Source organism: Ammospiza nelsoni, chromosome 2 (assembly GCF_027579445.1).
Source record: "Ammospiza nelsoni isolate bAmmNel1 chromosome 2, bAmmNel1.pri, whole genome shotgun sequence".
NCBI classification, from domain to species: Eukaryota; Metazoa; Chordata; class Aves; order Passeriformes; family Passerellidae; genus Ammospiza; species Ammospiza nelsoni.
The window spans coordinates 51,551,766-51,568,747 of NC_080634.1; the positions used below are offsets into that span (position 1 = coordinate 51,551,766).

Consider the following 16,982-nt stretch of genomic DNA (forward strand, 5'->3'; position numbering starts at 1 on the left):
CTGTTACAGCATTCCCAGGGGACATTCAGAGCATCCTCTGGGCTGCAGTCCTGATCCAGTTTGAATTAGTGGGAGGCTTGAGATGGATTTCTGATTTCACTCTGTTTGTGTTTGTGTGGCTCTGTTCCACTCTATTGAGTTAATAAAACATTGTTGGAACTGCAGCAGGGTAGAGCTTTTTTGTACAGTTTTTACATTAAATAGAACTTCCTAAACTGTGGCTATACTTGCCAAAGTCAATACTACATTCTTGAGAAAGGATTGCACAGCTGGGCCTTTGCATTTGATTGCTTGTCTACACATACCACACTGGAGGCTACATAGTTAAAAATGACAAAGTAGAATAGATTCTTGTGAGGGTGTGATTAGAAATACAAACATTGCGAGGAGGAGGAGGGGAAAGGCAAACAGTTGACAGAAATAGCTGCAGTGCATATTTCCAGACTTCCAGGAAGAAAGCACACTCCTTAAAGTCTGAACTGGACCAAGATCAGTGTTAGGTGAATCCATGCACTCACTGTACAGACAGGATGGGGGAACTCATCTTGCTTCATTTTCTATCTAAAATTACCTCGTATGAGCTAGTCATTAAGGTTCCTTGGTAGTGAATGGAGAGAATTAGGAAATTCCAGGAGAAGGTTTATCTTCCCTCCTAGGGATCTTCCTTAGGATGGGCTGTAACACTCTTGGAATGTTACTAAACTCTGTGATCCAGTCAAGTACTCAATTGTATAGTAAGAAAGTCTTCTGTGAGAAGATTTCAGGTATCCTGTCCCATATGTATTTTGGACATGATTGTAAAAATTAAAATTAATGTACATTTGCTCAAGAAATTAGCCTAGATATGGACAGTTTATGTTATGTCTTAGTGGAACAGAAACTGAGATTTAGAATGTGTTTATACTTTGAGCTGTGACTGAAGTTAGAATTTAGAGATAATTTTTAAAATAATTCATCTTAAAGTGAATGTTACCTTGTTTTTTACTAACACCTTTTGTGTCCTGACTGGATTTATTAACATTACAACTGAAACCTTAGTCTTCTTGAAATAGCTGAGTCAGTTTCCAAATCATTAGGTGCATTTTAGCTTATTTTTTAGTGTATTGTTTACAAGTGTTAAAGTAAGTGTTGACAAAGAGACTGGGTTACAGTATTTCAACTTCTGTGTTCTTTGCTTCCTTTTTTTTTTCACTTCACAAGCTGTAACTCCCAGCAAATCCAGGCATTCCCTGTGTTTTAACACAATTCTTTGACGTGTCTCGTGGTAAATATTGTGACTGCAGATTTTGAGGAGTAATAGCCATCTGATTCACAAGTTCCAACAATCTCTGTGGGTCCTGTTGTTATAATAATAAAGTTTAGTTATTTCCATGCTTTTATTTCTCAATAAACTGGCAGAACTTAGCCCTGGGAATCTGTAAAATTGTGCCCTGTCTTACACTCCTATGAGTACACACGTGGTTGGTTTTAGTTCATCCTTGAAATGTATCTGTAACAGCTTTAGAGAAGGCTCCTTTTAAATACTAATGTGTTGGCTAACTTGTATTGCACAAAATGGAGGGATTAGAACTTCAAGTTTACAGTAGCTCTATTAAATTAGTTTTGTGTGCTGTAGACATGCAAATAACACTTTATTGACATCCATTTCCTGTTTAGGCTTTGTACCCCTTGGTAACATGCCTGCTTTGTGTCAGTCAGAAGCAGTTCTTTTTAAACAGATGGCATGTTTTCCTCAACAACTGCCTTTCCAATCTCAAGGTTAGTATCTCTTGGTTTTAATATTGTATTCAGAGTTCAGTATGCACTGTAGATGTGTTGCATAGCCTTTTTAGGTAAATGCGCTGAGTTATTGCTATCATCTGATTCCATACATAACTTTATTCCTGACAGTACAGGTTCTTTAGCTGTGCAGGTTTTTTCAACGGCAAAAAAATATTCTTAGGTCTAGTTTGAATTTCTACTGTTCCTCTAACTCAAAGCAAGACTGAGTCAAACACCTGTGAAACAGAAAAAAATGCTGATGGAAGTTAATAAGTTGAGTGACATACCGAAACTAGTAGTAACTTGAGCTAGTAGTAACTTGCTATTTTCACATAAGCATTGGAAACAAAGAACTTGTTACTGCTTTTTCAAAATGGAACTACTTGTAGGACACTGATTCCATTGCTTATTTCACTCATGTTAACTGTTTGCATTACAAAAACCTTAAACTGTTTCAAGTTTTTTCCTCCATGTCGCCCTTCTTATTCCCTTACCATATGTTAGATCTTTGAGGTTTAAGGTTAGTTTTCCCCTGCAGTCTGCTGTGGTTCCCAGGCTGCACGTAGTGTTCAATGCACATGTGCTAGTTATCATTGCTGCTCCTCCACGTGCCTTTTACTTTTGCAATAACTCATGTCCCATGCCATGCTAAAACTGCAGCCCTGTGAAAGGATGCTCCTGTGCCCACCTGAAAAGGGCAATATAAGAAATACGGTGAAGTGATTAGAGCAAATGAAGGGCCTCCCTACTGTGTCTTGATGAACCAGTGGTTTGGAGGCTTCTGCTAACAGCACGCTTCAAACTTCACACAAACTTCACATTTCAGCCACTTTCTCAGCTAAGAGGCAAATATCTGCTCCCCAAAAGTTGAGTTCTCAAGCTTATAAAAAAGGTACATATTACATCCTTTTTTATGGTTGCTTTCTGGCCATATTTCCTCTCTGTCTTAGTGAAACAATTTGTATTGGCTCTCTTCATATGGATCCTACTATTAGAATAGCTCTTCAGAATGTTCAGTCTGCCTAAAGATTTCTTTCTGCCAGTACTTGAATACCTAACCTTCAGTGAAGATGCATTAGAATCTTACTTGCAAAGAGATTCAGAAAACCTTGTTGTTATTGAATCTAATTTTATGGGTTTTTATGCAATTCTACAAGCTTCAGAAAAGGCAAAGCCAGATGCAGCTTACTGATCTGACAAAAAACTGGTCTACTATTTTTTGAAAACTCCAATGATACTGGTCTCAGCTCTTTTCTCCTCCCTCTTTCTCAATGGCTCTCACAGCTAAGTACCTCACCACTGGGCTATTTGGACATTTGCTGACAGATAGCTTCCTCCTCTGCTACACAGCCTCTTGTTACCTTAACTCAGCCACAGCCTGCTGTTTTCCTGAAAGCTTTGGAATAAGAATAAATTTTGATAAACATACTTCATCACTTGTTGAAGAAATAAAATTCTCAGGTCTGAATTGTACAAGGACTGACATGATTATACCTGATGAAAAATAGATTGCAAGTAAACAGGTTAATAAACAAATTGATTGTAATTGATTTTATTATTTTAAAATCCTGCAGAGATTAATATGCCAAGTAAACTTTGGCATTCCTTTTACTACTTATTCCAAATATGTGTGACAACCATTGTATGCTGCTATAATAAATAAGAAAATTTTATTCAGTTTTCCGTCCATATAAAATTTTATTGCATAAAATGTGTTGTCAAGGAGTTTAATGGAAATTGGGGCCCAAAACCAGTGTTTCCATTCCTAAGCTTGTGGTAGATGCCACATTGAAAGTTGAAGTCATCTCCCATATCAAATTGTCTGCCCTCATTTTGCAGGACCCAGACCCGTACACATTCAGGAATTTCTGATGGCATCAGTTGCAGTTCCTTTGATCAAACCGCAGTCTTTGATCTGTGGCTCAACATTTGTCTGCCAAAAATATCTCAGATTTTTGCCATGGCGATTTGCCCTGTGGGCCAGGCAAACCTTATCTCAGGTCAACGTGTACTGGACTCCTGCAAAGTTTAACCCAGCAGATGGCTCAACATGTGGGAGACCATCTGATTGGACTGCACTTACTTGTTTCTTACAACTGCCACAGAAACAGAAAACTGCATATGATTGAGCAGACCCAAAGGCAATCCTGCACTAGTTTCTAAAAATAAACAGCAATCCAGACAGATAAACCAATTCAGTCCAGCTGATCACAGATGCCATGTTAATTAGGCCTGCCTAAACATCCACTGATTTTTGTCCTTTCACTTTTGAGTATGTGTGGTACATTCTTTTACCTGTTCTTAGTACCAAGCCTCCACCATAGTGCAACAACTTTTAAATTCATGTAATCCACTGAATAGGAGTTTTTATTTTCATAGTCAAATTGTGGGGGTTTTCAAACAGAGATTTTAAATTTTAACATGTATCTTATTTAACTAACTTGATACTTGGGTTTTTCAACAACTTTAGTAGTAACAGAAGCAGGTTGAATGCACGAGCATCCTACAGCTACAGAAATGGAGCTTTGAGCAGTGATGAGGCTCTTTTTTTTGTAGCTTCATCATCAAAATGCTGAATGTTGGCATCCTTTAAGTATAAAACTTCCTTGCTAATTTGTACCTGAAGTTTTTCCTATGTGATATGTCTCTCTAGAATAAGGACCCAAAAATGGCTCGAGTTGCACTGGAATCTCTGTACAGACTACTGTGGGTTTACATGATCAGAATTAAATGTGAAAGCAACACAGCTACCCAAAGGTAAAGTGTATTTATTCGTAATGAAAATCCTTTGTAGAGTGGATGTTTCAAGTGAAGAGGTTTTATAGTTCTCCTGAATTCCTTGAAACTGTACCTATTTTTGTTGCAAAATAAGAAATGCGACTGTACACAACAAAATATTCCCTCTTGTGGCACTGTCCATTACAGAATGAAAATTGTTGTATAAACTGTTTCTGCTTTTGGAAAAATTAGAAGCAACTCCTTGTTCAGTGTAAGTTAAAAATACATTCATAGTGGCTATTGACTGGTTAATTTACTTGTAATGTAGTAATGAAATAAAATAATTACACTGAATTTGTAGCAATGGATCAGAAAAAGACACCCCATTACATTTTCACTTCAAAGGAAGTTTTTTCTGGTCTTTCTAGATGGAGTGTCATGAAGATCTGCAAGGTCCAAAAATGTCTAATGTTCATTTTTCTTTTGCAGTCGACTTATTACTATTGTCACAACCCTTTTCCCAAAAGGGTCCCGTGGTGTTGTGCCAAGAGATATGCCTCTAAACATCTTTGTGAAGATAATACAGTTTATTGCACAGGTATGGGAGAGCCATGAGTAAATCTTTCCATAGAATGAACAACTTATTTTCCCAATAACAAATTAACAAATACGTAAACTTCTAATGACTGAATTTTTTACCACCCTGCTGACATTATCTTTCATCCAGGGAATTATGAAAATATTATACACTGAGCTGGGGCAAACGTGTTTTGAACAACAGGTTTTGATTAACCTCATTCCATTGAAAATAGATTAAAATGTGTTCACTCACAAGTAATTTTTGTCAGTTTTTAAAATTTCCAGCAAGTCAAAAAATGCATTTGTTGACACACTCTGACTGTCAATAATGTTCAAAATAATAGGCCATGTTTCATCCTGATACTGATTCAGCCCTGGTGTATAGGACAGTAAGTTGCACTGCTTTTAAAGTAAGTCAGATGTCAACCAAGTTCAGCATGGAGCTGACACATGTTGTTTTCATCAGTTCAAATGGGAACTGCTAAAATAGACTAACCTGCAGTACTGGAAGTTTCATCTCTTTTATGACTTAAATTCAGAAAATTTTCCCATTGAGCTAAGCACTTAAGCACGTACTTAAAATCTCTGAATAGGAATGAAGCAAGCAGATGCTTAAAATCTTCCCTTAACTGTGCCATCTGTGAACAAGCTCTTTTTATGTAAAATACTGTGTTAGTGCCATAATTACTACAGTTTAAATGAAATAATTAAAAGCTTTATTTCCAAAATGGATCATTTTCTATTTAAATGCTATACAGTTTGGATTTTGTCAACATAAAGCATTGTTAAAAGCTTACATCTGATAACATGTTCTACATACTTCTGAAAATCTGTTTTTCCATATATTTAAATAAACCCTGATTAAACTGGTGTTCAGCATTCTATAGCCTTAATGAAAATAACTAACAGAAGTGAGCAGCTTACTGATTTGCAGTATTTTTGCTATTTTAGGAACGTTTAGATTTTGCAATGAAAGAAATTATCTTTGACTTCCTTTGTGTTGGAAAACCTGCAAAAGCTTTCAGTCTCAACCCTGAGGTATGATGTACATCTGTGCTTTTTTACTTCTCTTTTTTCTTTTTTTTTTCTTTTTTTTTTGCATTGTGCTACATTTACTTCCTGGTTACATTCTAAGCACGCTTTCACCTTTGTCCTGTTTTCAGGCAAAATCTTGATTCTGATTTATTAGTAAAATACATCTGTGAATTTCTAACTGTAAAATGTCACATTGTTCATGCCTTTCTGATGTTTTCTCAGTGAATAATATCAAATGTGAACTTGTGCAAATTTATAAAACAAAAAGAAAAATATAAATAAAACTATTGGTAGCAGTCTGTTCTTAGCAGCAGTATGTCTGCTGTTCTTACATGCAATGCCTTAAACTTTATTTTAATAAAACAATAATTTTTCTGTAATAATGTCAATGTTTTTCAAAATAGTTTTGCTGAGTACATAATGCAAGAAAGCTAGAAAAAGAAAACACTCTAATAAAATTATACCACTCTGACCAGCAAAACTCCACTGGTGTTGGTGTCATGAATCAGCTTCCTAGTGCTTTACCTAGAGAAAACAATCAGAAATTTGAAAAACTTTAAATAAATCAAAATATAAATAAGTATTAAGAGAATAAAAAAATTCTTTTAAGAATATACAATTCATTAAAATTTTGAAAATATTTTCCTTTGCAAATTAAAAAAAATTCTAAAAAATTACTGATCTCTCATAAAACAGGTCTGTATTGATCTTGCAGAATTAAACAGTTGTATCTATTCACTAAGATGTTAAAATAGAGTGATTGCCTTTCACAAATTATATTTGCTAGAAAAATGTGAAAAAGTAGATTAAACTTTCTAAAACTTTCTACTGTCAAAAGCAGGGAAAATGAAAGGCAAGCTTTACTTTGAACACAGCTTTCATCTTTCTGTAGCAGAGTAAAAAAGAATGAAACAGTATTTTTGAGCGGGCAGTCCTCACCATGCTCTGGGTCAGCCACCTGCAGCATTGACTGAGAAAGGTCCTACAAAGGACATTTTGTGTTAGCCCAGCCGAGAGGGGGTGGACATAGTCCTTAGCTTCTTGTTGAATCAGCATCTGAAGTTTTACTGTTTCTCAACAGCATTGTAAGTCTGAAAAGAAGGACATTATAGTGCCACTTTTTTATGTACGTGGACTTTAGCATTCTGAAAAAAAGAATCCCTATAATCTGTGTAAATGCATCTCTGGGAGACTGTCAGTCGGACAGCCTCTTAGTTTTTGGAACACATTCCAGAGAAATTGAAAACATTCTAGTCTTTCAATCACTGCAATGACAATCCTGCAAATTTTCCTCTGGTGCATTCCCAGAAGGCATTCAGATCACTTAGATTCAGCTTCCTGATATTTTCACATTGTAGTTTTGGCATTGAACATCATTCCAGAATTTTCTCTCAGTATGATTAACCCTGGGGGTTTTCAAGACAGTTATTGATCTTTTTTTTCATAACAGATGTAGGTCATTTATGTTTAGCTAAAGGTCCATTTAAGATGCATTGCTACGCTACGGATCATATCCAGGTGTTTTATCCTGAAGATAAAAAGATAATGTGCTAATGCAAATACTTAAAATTCTGAGAGGGGAGAGCACTGCTCACAGTGGAGATAAGAATTCACTATTTATTTCATGGGTAGTTTTTGTGAAATATATCAGACTAGTTAATCTAGTGAAGATGCAGAAAAAAATGCCAGCAAGTGCATTCTCACCATTTCAAAGCGAATGAAGAATATGAGTAGAATATGATTATTTGATTATGGAACTCATCCATCTTCTAAACTTCACAGAGAATGAATATTGGCCTGAGAGCTTTCTTGGTAATTGCTGATAGCTTGCAGCAAAAAGATGGTGAACCACCAATGCCTGTGACTGGAGCTGTCCTTCCCTCGGGAAACACTCTCAGAGTGAAGAAAACGTATTTGAGCAAAACTCTTACAGAGGAGGAAGCTAAAATGATAGGTCAGTAAGAGAATGGACAATACAGAAACTTGTGTGAGAATGGCTGTTTTCAGCACTTGATCAGAAGAAAAGTTTATTATTGTTAAGTATTTGATTTATTTTTGTATTGTAAGTATTTAATTTATTGTGTGTTCTAATGAAATTTGTGGTTCAGTTTGACAAATGCCACTTTTTGTAGATTATTCTGAAAAGTCCTCAGTCGTGCTTCACAAGAGGTAGCAACCCTGTAATCTGGGAGAGGTTAAAGGCACAGGTAATCCTTAATCTTTCAGTGCTGATAGCTGTGTTTATCAAAGATGCCATAGATAGTCTCATTTTAATAGCAATATCTTCAACTTTCAAAATGGTAAAACTTTTAAATGTAAAATAATGTTGTACTGAAGTGCCTAAGTTAACAGCACTGCTGTCTTGGGCTTCAGTGTAGAGCAAGAATCCTGTGCTGTTGAAGAGCCTCTCTATCATGCCCTGAAGGTGCCTGGTTTTGTTGGCAAAAAAAAAAAAAATAAATTTGGTTGCTCCTCTTCACACTTCAGTAAGTCCCTAAAGTTGTGTGAATTAAATGAAGTCTAGTGGCAAAGACCTGTGTTGTACTCTGCTAGATCATTTTAGTAATATCAAGAAAATAAGCAGTGTAAGACCCACTGCTGTTGAAGTATTTGAAGTATTTGGAGATAGTATTCAATAACAAATGTTTGCACTATTAAATTCTTGCATTAGCCATTTCATTGTGATTTTATGATCCAGTATTCCAGTTTCCCTGTATAATATATAAGTGTTCCTTTTGGAGCAGGCAACATATTCTGGTTTTGGATCGGGATATCATTAGTAGTGGAATATACTATCTCATGAGGAAAGCATTTTTCTTACTTCATGCACCACAGCATGAGTAAGAAACTTTCTTTTTCAGAATATATATATATATATATAAATATCCCCAATTATACAAAACCACATATTTTTGCAGGTATGTCATTATATTATTCTCAAGTAAGGAAAGCTGTGGACAACATACTCAGACACCTGGACAAGGAAGTGGGTCGGTGCATGATGCTTACCAACATACAGATGCTTAACAAAGAACCTGAAGACATGATTACGTGAGTGCTAAACACTAATTCCCATGAAACATGCAGATGTAATTTTGGAACTTTTTCTCTATTTCTGTCTATCATGAGTCATCAGAGAAACAGCCAGAAACAGGAACATTTAGCTTAATTAGTGTATACTTAGAAAAAATGTTTCTGACAAGTTGATTGTGCTTCTTTGAACGCTGCAGTGTTTGAGTGTTTGGAACTGAAGATGTTCTTTATGTAGGTAAAGTCATGTGTGAATCCTGTGGTTTAGATGGTAGAAGTAGAATGCTAAAGTAGAAAACCTGGCAGCCTGTGCTCAGAACCGTATCTCAGGGTATATTTGCATCACTAAACTTCAAAATGAATGCAGTGAATTCTGTAAATCCCTATTAATAATAATATTCAAAAATTCCCTTTGGTTTTCTTGCCTGTAATCAAAATCAAATCTTAATTAAAAACCCAAGTAATCTTTTGATAAGGTTTGGATTTAAGCAGTATCCCACTGGAACAGAATCAAACCAGTGTGCTTCAAGCTGTGTTGAACAGCATCATTTTTCACTTTCATCCAGAATTATTAGTGAGGGATGTTTTGTGGAAAGAGAGAGCTGGTGAGGTGAACATCAAGTAGAGGTTAGAGACACAGACATCATCTTATACATGCAGAGCACAGATTGTAGAGATCTCAGCTGTAAGGAGACCTTGCATATCTTTCCTGTTAGAGCAGTAGACATGGTCATTATTCTAGAAAAAAAACAACCCCTGGAAAAAAGTTTGAGATGTAATGAAAAGGACACTGCTCTCTTTGAGATTTTTTTTATTACTGCCCAAAAAAAGTCAGCTTGCTGGGACTACTGTGAGTGATAGACTGACTACCTGGTACAACTGATACAATCTTCATGTTTAGTTCCTCTGGCCTTATTTGTTGCAGTGCCTCTAGGTGAGACTGTAAGCTGTGTCACCAGCATTGTCTTACTTTTTTTATATTCATAGCTATTATTACTATCCAATAATATATTTTTCTTGTAGTCTTACCCCACATCCTGTTCAGTTCTCACCCCCAGTTTTCATAACCATTTTGGGTATTCAGGCTTTTGCGGTAAGGAAAGCAAGTTTTAAAACTCACATTTTGTTCCCAGAGATAATTGCACAGTGAAACCTTGGGCACTAAGATTAAAAGTGTACTTAATCTTTGCTGTGAATATCCTTTGGATGGTTTTTCAGCATCACTAAAATTTTGTGTATTTTTAGAGTCAGTGAACAAATAGACTCAAAAGAGTTTTAAGTTTCAGGATGTCTTAAGATTTGGTAGTAATTTTTGTTATAAACATGAAGATTGGAATATTTAGACATGTAAGTTACTGCCCTTTGTCTTGTATTTTATATCCAGATGATCTCTAATTTAATATATACACTTGAAAGGCCAACAACATTATAACACATTTTAACTTGTTCTTTCAAGGGAAAAATATCTGGGATGCTTAATTATCAGTTGATCTAAAATCATGTGAACTCACAATGTGAACATCAGTAGCTGTTACTATCAGGATTGAAAATGAACCTTTCAAAAAGTGCATTGTGGATATCTGGAAAAACCAACATTGTTTTTATGCAATTGCTTCCCTTTTGTTTACAGAACTCTATGCTTCACTGGAGTTACATATTTATTTTGAATTCTTATGGGCTTTTATTGGTAGATATCACACTGTATTTATGTACATTTTGAAGTTATTGCTTTTGTCATAGTTACATAAAGTTTATGTGTAAACTGTATAAAATTAATACCACAGCGGTATTTTTATTAACAAATAAAATAAGAATCTGAGAGAAGTACCTAGGAAGTGAGCAGACATAACATTGCAGATTCTGGAATTTTCTTTGGCAGTACTGGCTTCTAGACAATATTTAATTACTGGTCCTTTAAGCATTTATTGTTGAAGTAATAATTGCCAGTATGGAGAATCTTATTAAAATCCTGAGTAAGAAGCATCCTTTGCATCCTGCACTGGGATATGAATTTCAATACTGGCTATAATTACTTTCCAACATTTGGTTAGAAGACAGCATGCATTTTTCTAAAATACAAACCTGTCCTTGCAAGTACTTCAAAGGCTCCCCTTGCCTCCCTCGCGTGCTGCGCCTGGTAGCTCAGATGTTAAGTTGGGAACTTGAGCCTGAGGTTTGGATCTTCTCCTGCTACTCTTCTGACCAGCTGATAAGCCACAGAACACCCACAGATTTTATATTTATAAATAATTACTCATTTGGCTTCAGAAGAGTTTCCTCTCAAACTATTAATTTACAAGTCTCCATTTGAAATGCACAAACTTTGCCCTTGCTAGGGTCTGAGCATAAGGAAACTCTGCAAAGTTCCTTTTCCGTTTCAAGTCATGAAAGAAGACTTGGTTTGCCTGCACATAAAATTCCCAATGGCACTTTAATGTTTACAACTATAAAAATATAGATTTTGCACTAGTTATTAATTCAGCTACTATTATTTGCTTTAGTGATAATAGGTGAAAGGGGTTTGTTTATAATTCTCAGTGAGTTGTTGCATTTTGCTCCTTTTCCATTCAGTTGCTGACACCTTTCAAGTTCTATCTGTTAGAATACAGCCGTAGTGAGACAGAGGTAATTAATCATGAATATAGTTTCTCCTAACTGTACCATTAAGACAGTTAATTAGAAAGACGTCAACATTTTATTCATGTAATATATATCCAAGCTGATAAGGAGGGTGTTAAGAGACAGTATGGTAGTCACTACAAAACTGTCTTTAATCTTAGAATTAAATAAGTCTAATATCAGTTTATGCCTTTTCTGTATGCACTGAACCCTTCTCAGTGTTACTCTCTGAAATAATGAGTACAGAATATCTTCTTTCAGCCTGCATTGCATCCAGGCTTTCTCTGTGACTGAGCACAAAAGTAAGATACCCAAATGCAATGTCCTCTGTTGCGTGGAAAGACAGAGTAATGTTGTAACCAGGGCAATGGACCAGGGTGCAGGAAAACTAAGTTCATTTTTTGTTTTGTCACTCCATTTCAGTGTGGTGAAATGTGTGGTTACATAGCTTACAATGTCTCTTTTTCCCCCCCTCATTCTTTTCTAGTTCTATTGGAAGCATATTAAAAGACGAACAATTTTTCTCTGCATGTTTATAATATCTAAATAGGACTTTACTTTTTTGATCCTTCTAAAATATATTCCAGGCTAATAATTAATAATATTGTGGGAAAGACTGCACAGTTTGAAATGCTGTTATGCTTTGGTAATTTCCCCTACACTCCATCGTCAGATAATAGATGATTGAGATAAAAATGAGCAAATAAAAAAAAACCCCACACTTTGGAGTCTATCTGAAGGACTTATTTAATCTGCAGACTTATCAAAAATGTTGAAAACAAGTCAGAAAACAACTGCATCTGTTTTGAAAATAATCAACAGCTGAAACTTGAGCTACTTTTAGAAGATTCATGGACTTCCAACCTACTGTTTGGTTCATGCTGAACTTTGTGCTTAATGATTTTCACAGGCTGTTAGGGAACAGTTGTGCCATTCCACAGATTAGAACAGCCTTAGGGCTGCTAAAACATGTTCTAGCTGATAAGAGTTGCCAAAATGCTGTTATCTCCAACAGTGATCAACAGAAACTCTCTGACCATACCTACCTCTAAATTGCACACTTTTTTCAGTATTAAAATGTATCATGATGGTTTTCCATAGGCTTGTCCTCTGTTGGGGACAAATCTCTGTATCTTCAGTCGTGTTATTTGCACTTGTTACCCATCTGCTATTTTCTTTTTACAACTGGTGAAATATAGCTGCACCATGATGGAGAACACCCCAACTCTTTCCTCACTGCCTCGTCCAAAACTTACATCATATAAATGCTGATTTTGATGGAGGAATCCTCCTACATTTTCCCTCCTTTTTTATGTATATGCCAGTTCCTCTCAGAGAGAAGCAAATGAATCATTAATAACTGATTTTCCTAGTAATGTATAGATATGATGCATGAAAAATCTCAAAATCAATACCATTTATTCAATGGAAAAATGTATTCATGTTTCCTTCTTACTTTATTATAGTGCCTAGCTGTCCCTCCTGATGTTTTCAGTAGGCCCCTGGCACTTTAGAGGTGGATCATTTAACACAGTTCCTTCTTAAGTTTAGTCAAAATTTTCTTCTAATTTTTCAGTGGTGAAAGAAAACCAAAAATTGATCTGTTCAGAACATGTGTTGCTGCTATTCCTCGATTACTTCCTGATGGAATGTCAAAACTTGAGTTGATCGACTTGCTGGCAAGGTAAGTTGTACAAACATTGACTGCTCCAGGAGAACAGTGTGAAAAGCTGAGCCACAGAATTAGATAGAGATGTCCTAGCCCCTTTTTACAGTTTCTATGGTTTTATTATGGTTCATAATTTTGTTAAAAAGTTGGTATGTCCTCCAGAACTCATTCCCATCAGTATGTAGGTTACATAATATTCACTGTTGTTCAAGAAAGTCACAACATGTTACTTTTCTAACCATCACAGCAGTCTGGTTAACAGGAGAAAACATCTTTTCTGTGTAGTGAAAAAACAAGGAGATACCGGTTTAGTTTTGATTTATGATTCCCACATGTCTCTTTGTTAAAACAGAATGTGCTAGATGTGGTATATTATAAAATCCTTTTTACATTATTATTAGCATAAAATTTAAAAAATATCAGTTTAAAAAATATTATATCCCTCAATTTAATTTGTCTGAGTAGACTTCACTCAACAAGGTAGTCTGCCACATGGCTTCTACACCACTTAGGTTTCAGGACTTGTGGCAAATAATTGTGATAACAGGTGCCGGTCAATATAGACAAGTCTGTTATATTTCAGTTCCACTATCCAAGACCAAGGTTCCAGCTTGTGTTCTTTATGTAAGTGGATTATGGTATTAAATTGAACCAAGAAGGCTTTGCAGTATATTGCTCTCAGGTAACTGTGGCAAAGCCACCCTGTTCTTGCTTCTCAAACATCACAAATGTGAGAATGGCAGATGTGGGAGCCAGAAGGCAAGATACATAACCAGTTTTTTCTGCTCCATGAACAACTAACTCCCAGTGATGTGCTGAAACAATTGATTCTGGTAGTAGTGGAGAGTGCAGACAGCCAAACAAGACAGATTATCAGCCAGCAGTAGGTGTGCTGTAGTGCATGGCCAGCTTGATTTCTTTGGCGCACGTTGTCTGCTATAAATCTCTTGTAGGTTGTTTTAAATCATTGCATTATTAAATTATACAGATACCTTATTAAACAGTTGCATCAGTTCTGCTTAAGGGAAATTTAAAAGGACATGTTTTCCTTTAATCCAATATTTTAACTAGAGTTCTATCCTGATTAATGGCCTTAACTGAACTGGTATAAAGCACGTATCTATTCAGGTCACAGCTCTTCAGTCACAGGATTGTCCAGGTCAGATCTGTCACTACTTTTGAGAAAATTTGAACACCAGTGTGAATTTCTTTATAGATTAATGCTACCCTCCTTAAGTCTCACAACTGTCAATATAACCACTGGTCTATCTTTATTCTATCATCAAACTTCATTCAGAAAAGGTCAGCTGTGATTCTAAATGTCTCTTGGGTAATTGCCCTGCTGGGACAATGCAGCTGTAAGTTTGCTGAGTTATCTGACTCTGACTTTGCAAAGAAGTGAGATGTCAAGAGGAGCTGGGGGAAGCTTCTCTAGAGCAATTTCAGAAGCAATTACATGCTCAGGCTTTCTCCAAGAAGGGAAACTTTGGAAATCTGTTCTCCTCTCCTCCGTGTGCTCATGCTACAGCATCTTTTAGGCATTGGCAATGTTTTAAGTCATATTCCTAAGTATGAGCAAGGGAATCACAAATTAGGTAAAATAGGTAGGTACATCATAGGTTGGAAAGTGATTAACAAACAGTTTATGGTTCAGAAGACTGGTGCTGAAACAACTGGATAGGGTCTCAGTATTGCAAAGCAGGATCACAAACTGAACAGATACAAAGAAGCGATGTTCCTATGAATGCAGTGAAAAAGAAAAAGACCAACCTTATTCACATGTATAGGTCTAGAAGGTTTGCAAAAATTTCTTCTGGTCTAATCAATATCAAGGATGCCTGATTTGGAGAACAGCATGAAAGCTGGAGCACTGTAGTTGAAGAAGAAACTGATCAGAGAACAAGGGGGGAAATGATAAGTGAATTGAAAAAATTAGGTCTGTTTAGCCTAGGACAGCATGAACTGAAAACTGTCTTCAAAAATATACCCTCAGGGAAGAAAGTAATAAACTGTTTAAATAATTAATACCTGGCCAAGACTTCATGTAAATCACCAGAATGCCTCAGCACCAGAGCTGTTTCTACATTCTGTATGCTGTCCCATAAAAATACTGTTTATTTGAGACCAGGCTGACTACTTCTCCCAGTTTTGAAAGTGTAAGCCCAGAAGGTAAGCATCTGCAGTTCTAGAGAACACTGCATTACAATATTGTGTGTTCTGCATCAGAAACTAGACTCAATACAGGGATAAGAAACTAAGAGGTGAGATTTCAGTTTTTCCCTGTTTTTTAAAAGAGCCCTAGAAGGTGTTCTGCCAGGGATTTCTGGGAGCCTGTGCTGTTGAGATGGAAAGCTGTTAAATATTTTCTTTTCACAAGAGATAAAGCTACATCTTTGAGTTAATTGGTTCTTGTATTCACAGTTTGGTTAGAGTTTTTCATGCTCAAAACAGATCTGTCTTTTGGTGGTTTTCAGAAGCAGTCTGTAAGTCAGCAGCTAGACTTTTTTTTCAGGACAGCTGCATTCAAATTATAAACCATGAAGCAGATGTCAAGTGTATACTGTACCTTTTGGCCTTTCTCTGCCCACTGCAACCATTCATTACAAATTCCCGAGCAGGTCTTAAATTTAACTGACTCAAGTGCAAACAAACTTGTACTTGCTTCTTGCACTGCCTGTCATAGAGTGGTAGTACATAGATGCATTCTTAAGCTCAATTTGAATTTCATTTTGTTAGATAGTGCCACTGGGCAGTAACTTGGGCTTAGGAGATGGCTTTTGTATCCTCTTCTCTGTTATTGCTTTGTGTCATTGTGAATGTCATTTCATGGGTGACTTAATTGTGGTCTCAAAAGGTTTTGCTTGTTTATCTGGTTTTGGCATTCCGAAAGGGAGACAAAAATTATTATTTCTTATCCCAACAAAATACTGTGTTTCTAAATAAATATAGAAGGTCACATGCTTATTAAAGCATAACAGTTATTTTTGGAGTCATACTCACCAGGGGTGAATTTTCATGGCAGTTTTCTTTTCACTTAAATAAAATGTCCCCTGCCTCCAAATTAGGCAGCTATAATGAACCAGATTTTTTATGAACTACATCTCATCATACGCTTCCAACTGAATGGACTTTGGTTCCACTCCATTTGCTATTTTGGGTTTTTTTCTCCTAGCTTTCTGTCCATTTCATTATAATGAGTCCTCCTTTTCAACTATGTAGATTAAATGTAGATAAAATACTTTGAAAATGAGTTCTAACACACTACAGAAAATTACAGTCTCATGGGTAATTAAAACAAAATACATCATAAAGGCAATGAACCAAAAATTGCAGAACACACTAATCTGAATTTACTTTATTCTGCCAACTTCTAACACAGAAGTGGTTTGATGATTTCTGAGTCAAAAGAAAGTATAATTTTTTTTTTTATGTTGAGAAGGACTTCAACATGATGCAAATAAAGAAGAAAATAAAATTTGAAAATGGGATCTGAAATGTCACTGTCTTTCAGAAGGACTTTGAGGGTGTTCAATGTGTTTCTAAAAGTATAGAAAGTCCTGAGGCTGTTTTC

The 16,982-nt window shown here is 36.0% G+C and overlaps 1 protein-coding gene across 2 annotated transcripts in view; it reads left to right on the forward strand.

Annotated features, from left to right (window-relative positions):
- Window positions 1–16,982, forward strand: part of FRY (FRY microtubule binding protein) — a 157,405-nt gene that overhangs the window by 60,399 nt on the left and 80,024 nt on the right. For both annotated transcript variants that reach the window (XM_059492679.1, XM_059492689.1), the window contains exons 11-17: window positions 1,657–1,758; window positions 4,415–4,518; window positions 4,969–5,077; window positions 6,010–6,096; window positions 7,876–8,047; window positions 9,012–9,144; window positions 13,319–13,426. In XM_059492679.1, the coding sequence (XP_059348662.1) occupies window positions 1,657–1,758; window positions 4,415–4,518; window positions 4,969–5,077; window positions 6,010–6,096; window positions 7,876–8,047; window positions 9,012–9,144; window positions 13,319–13,426 (815 nt within the window). The remainder of the gene's footprint in view (window positions 1–1,656; window positions 1,759–4,414; window positions 4,519–4,968; window positions 5,078–6,009; window positions 6,097–7,875; window positions 8,048–9,011; window positions 9,145–13,318; window positions 13,427–16,982) is intronic.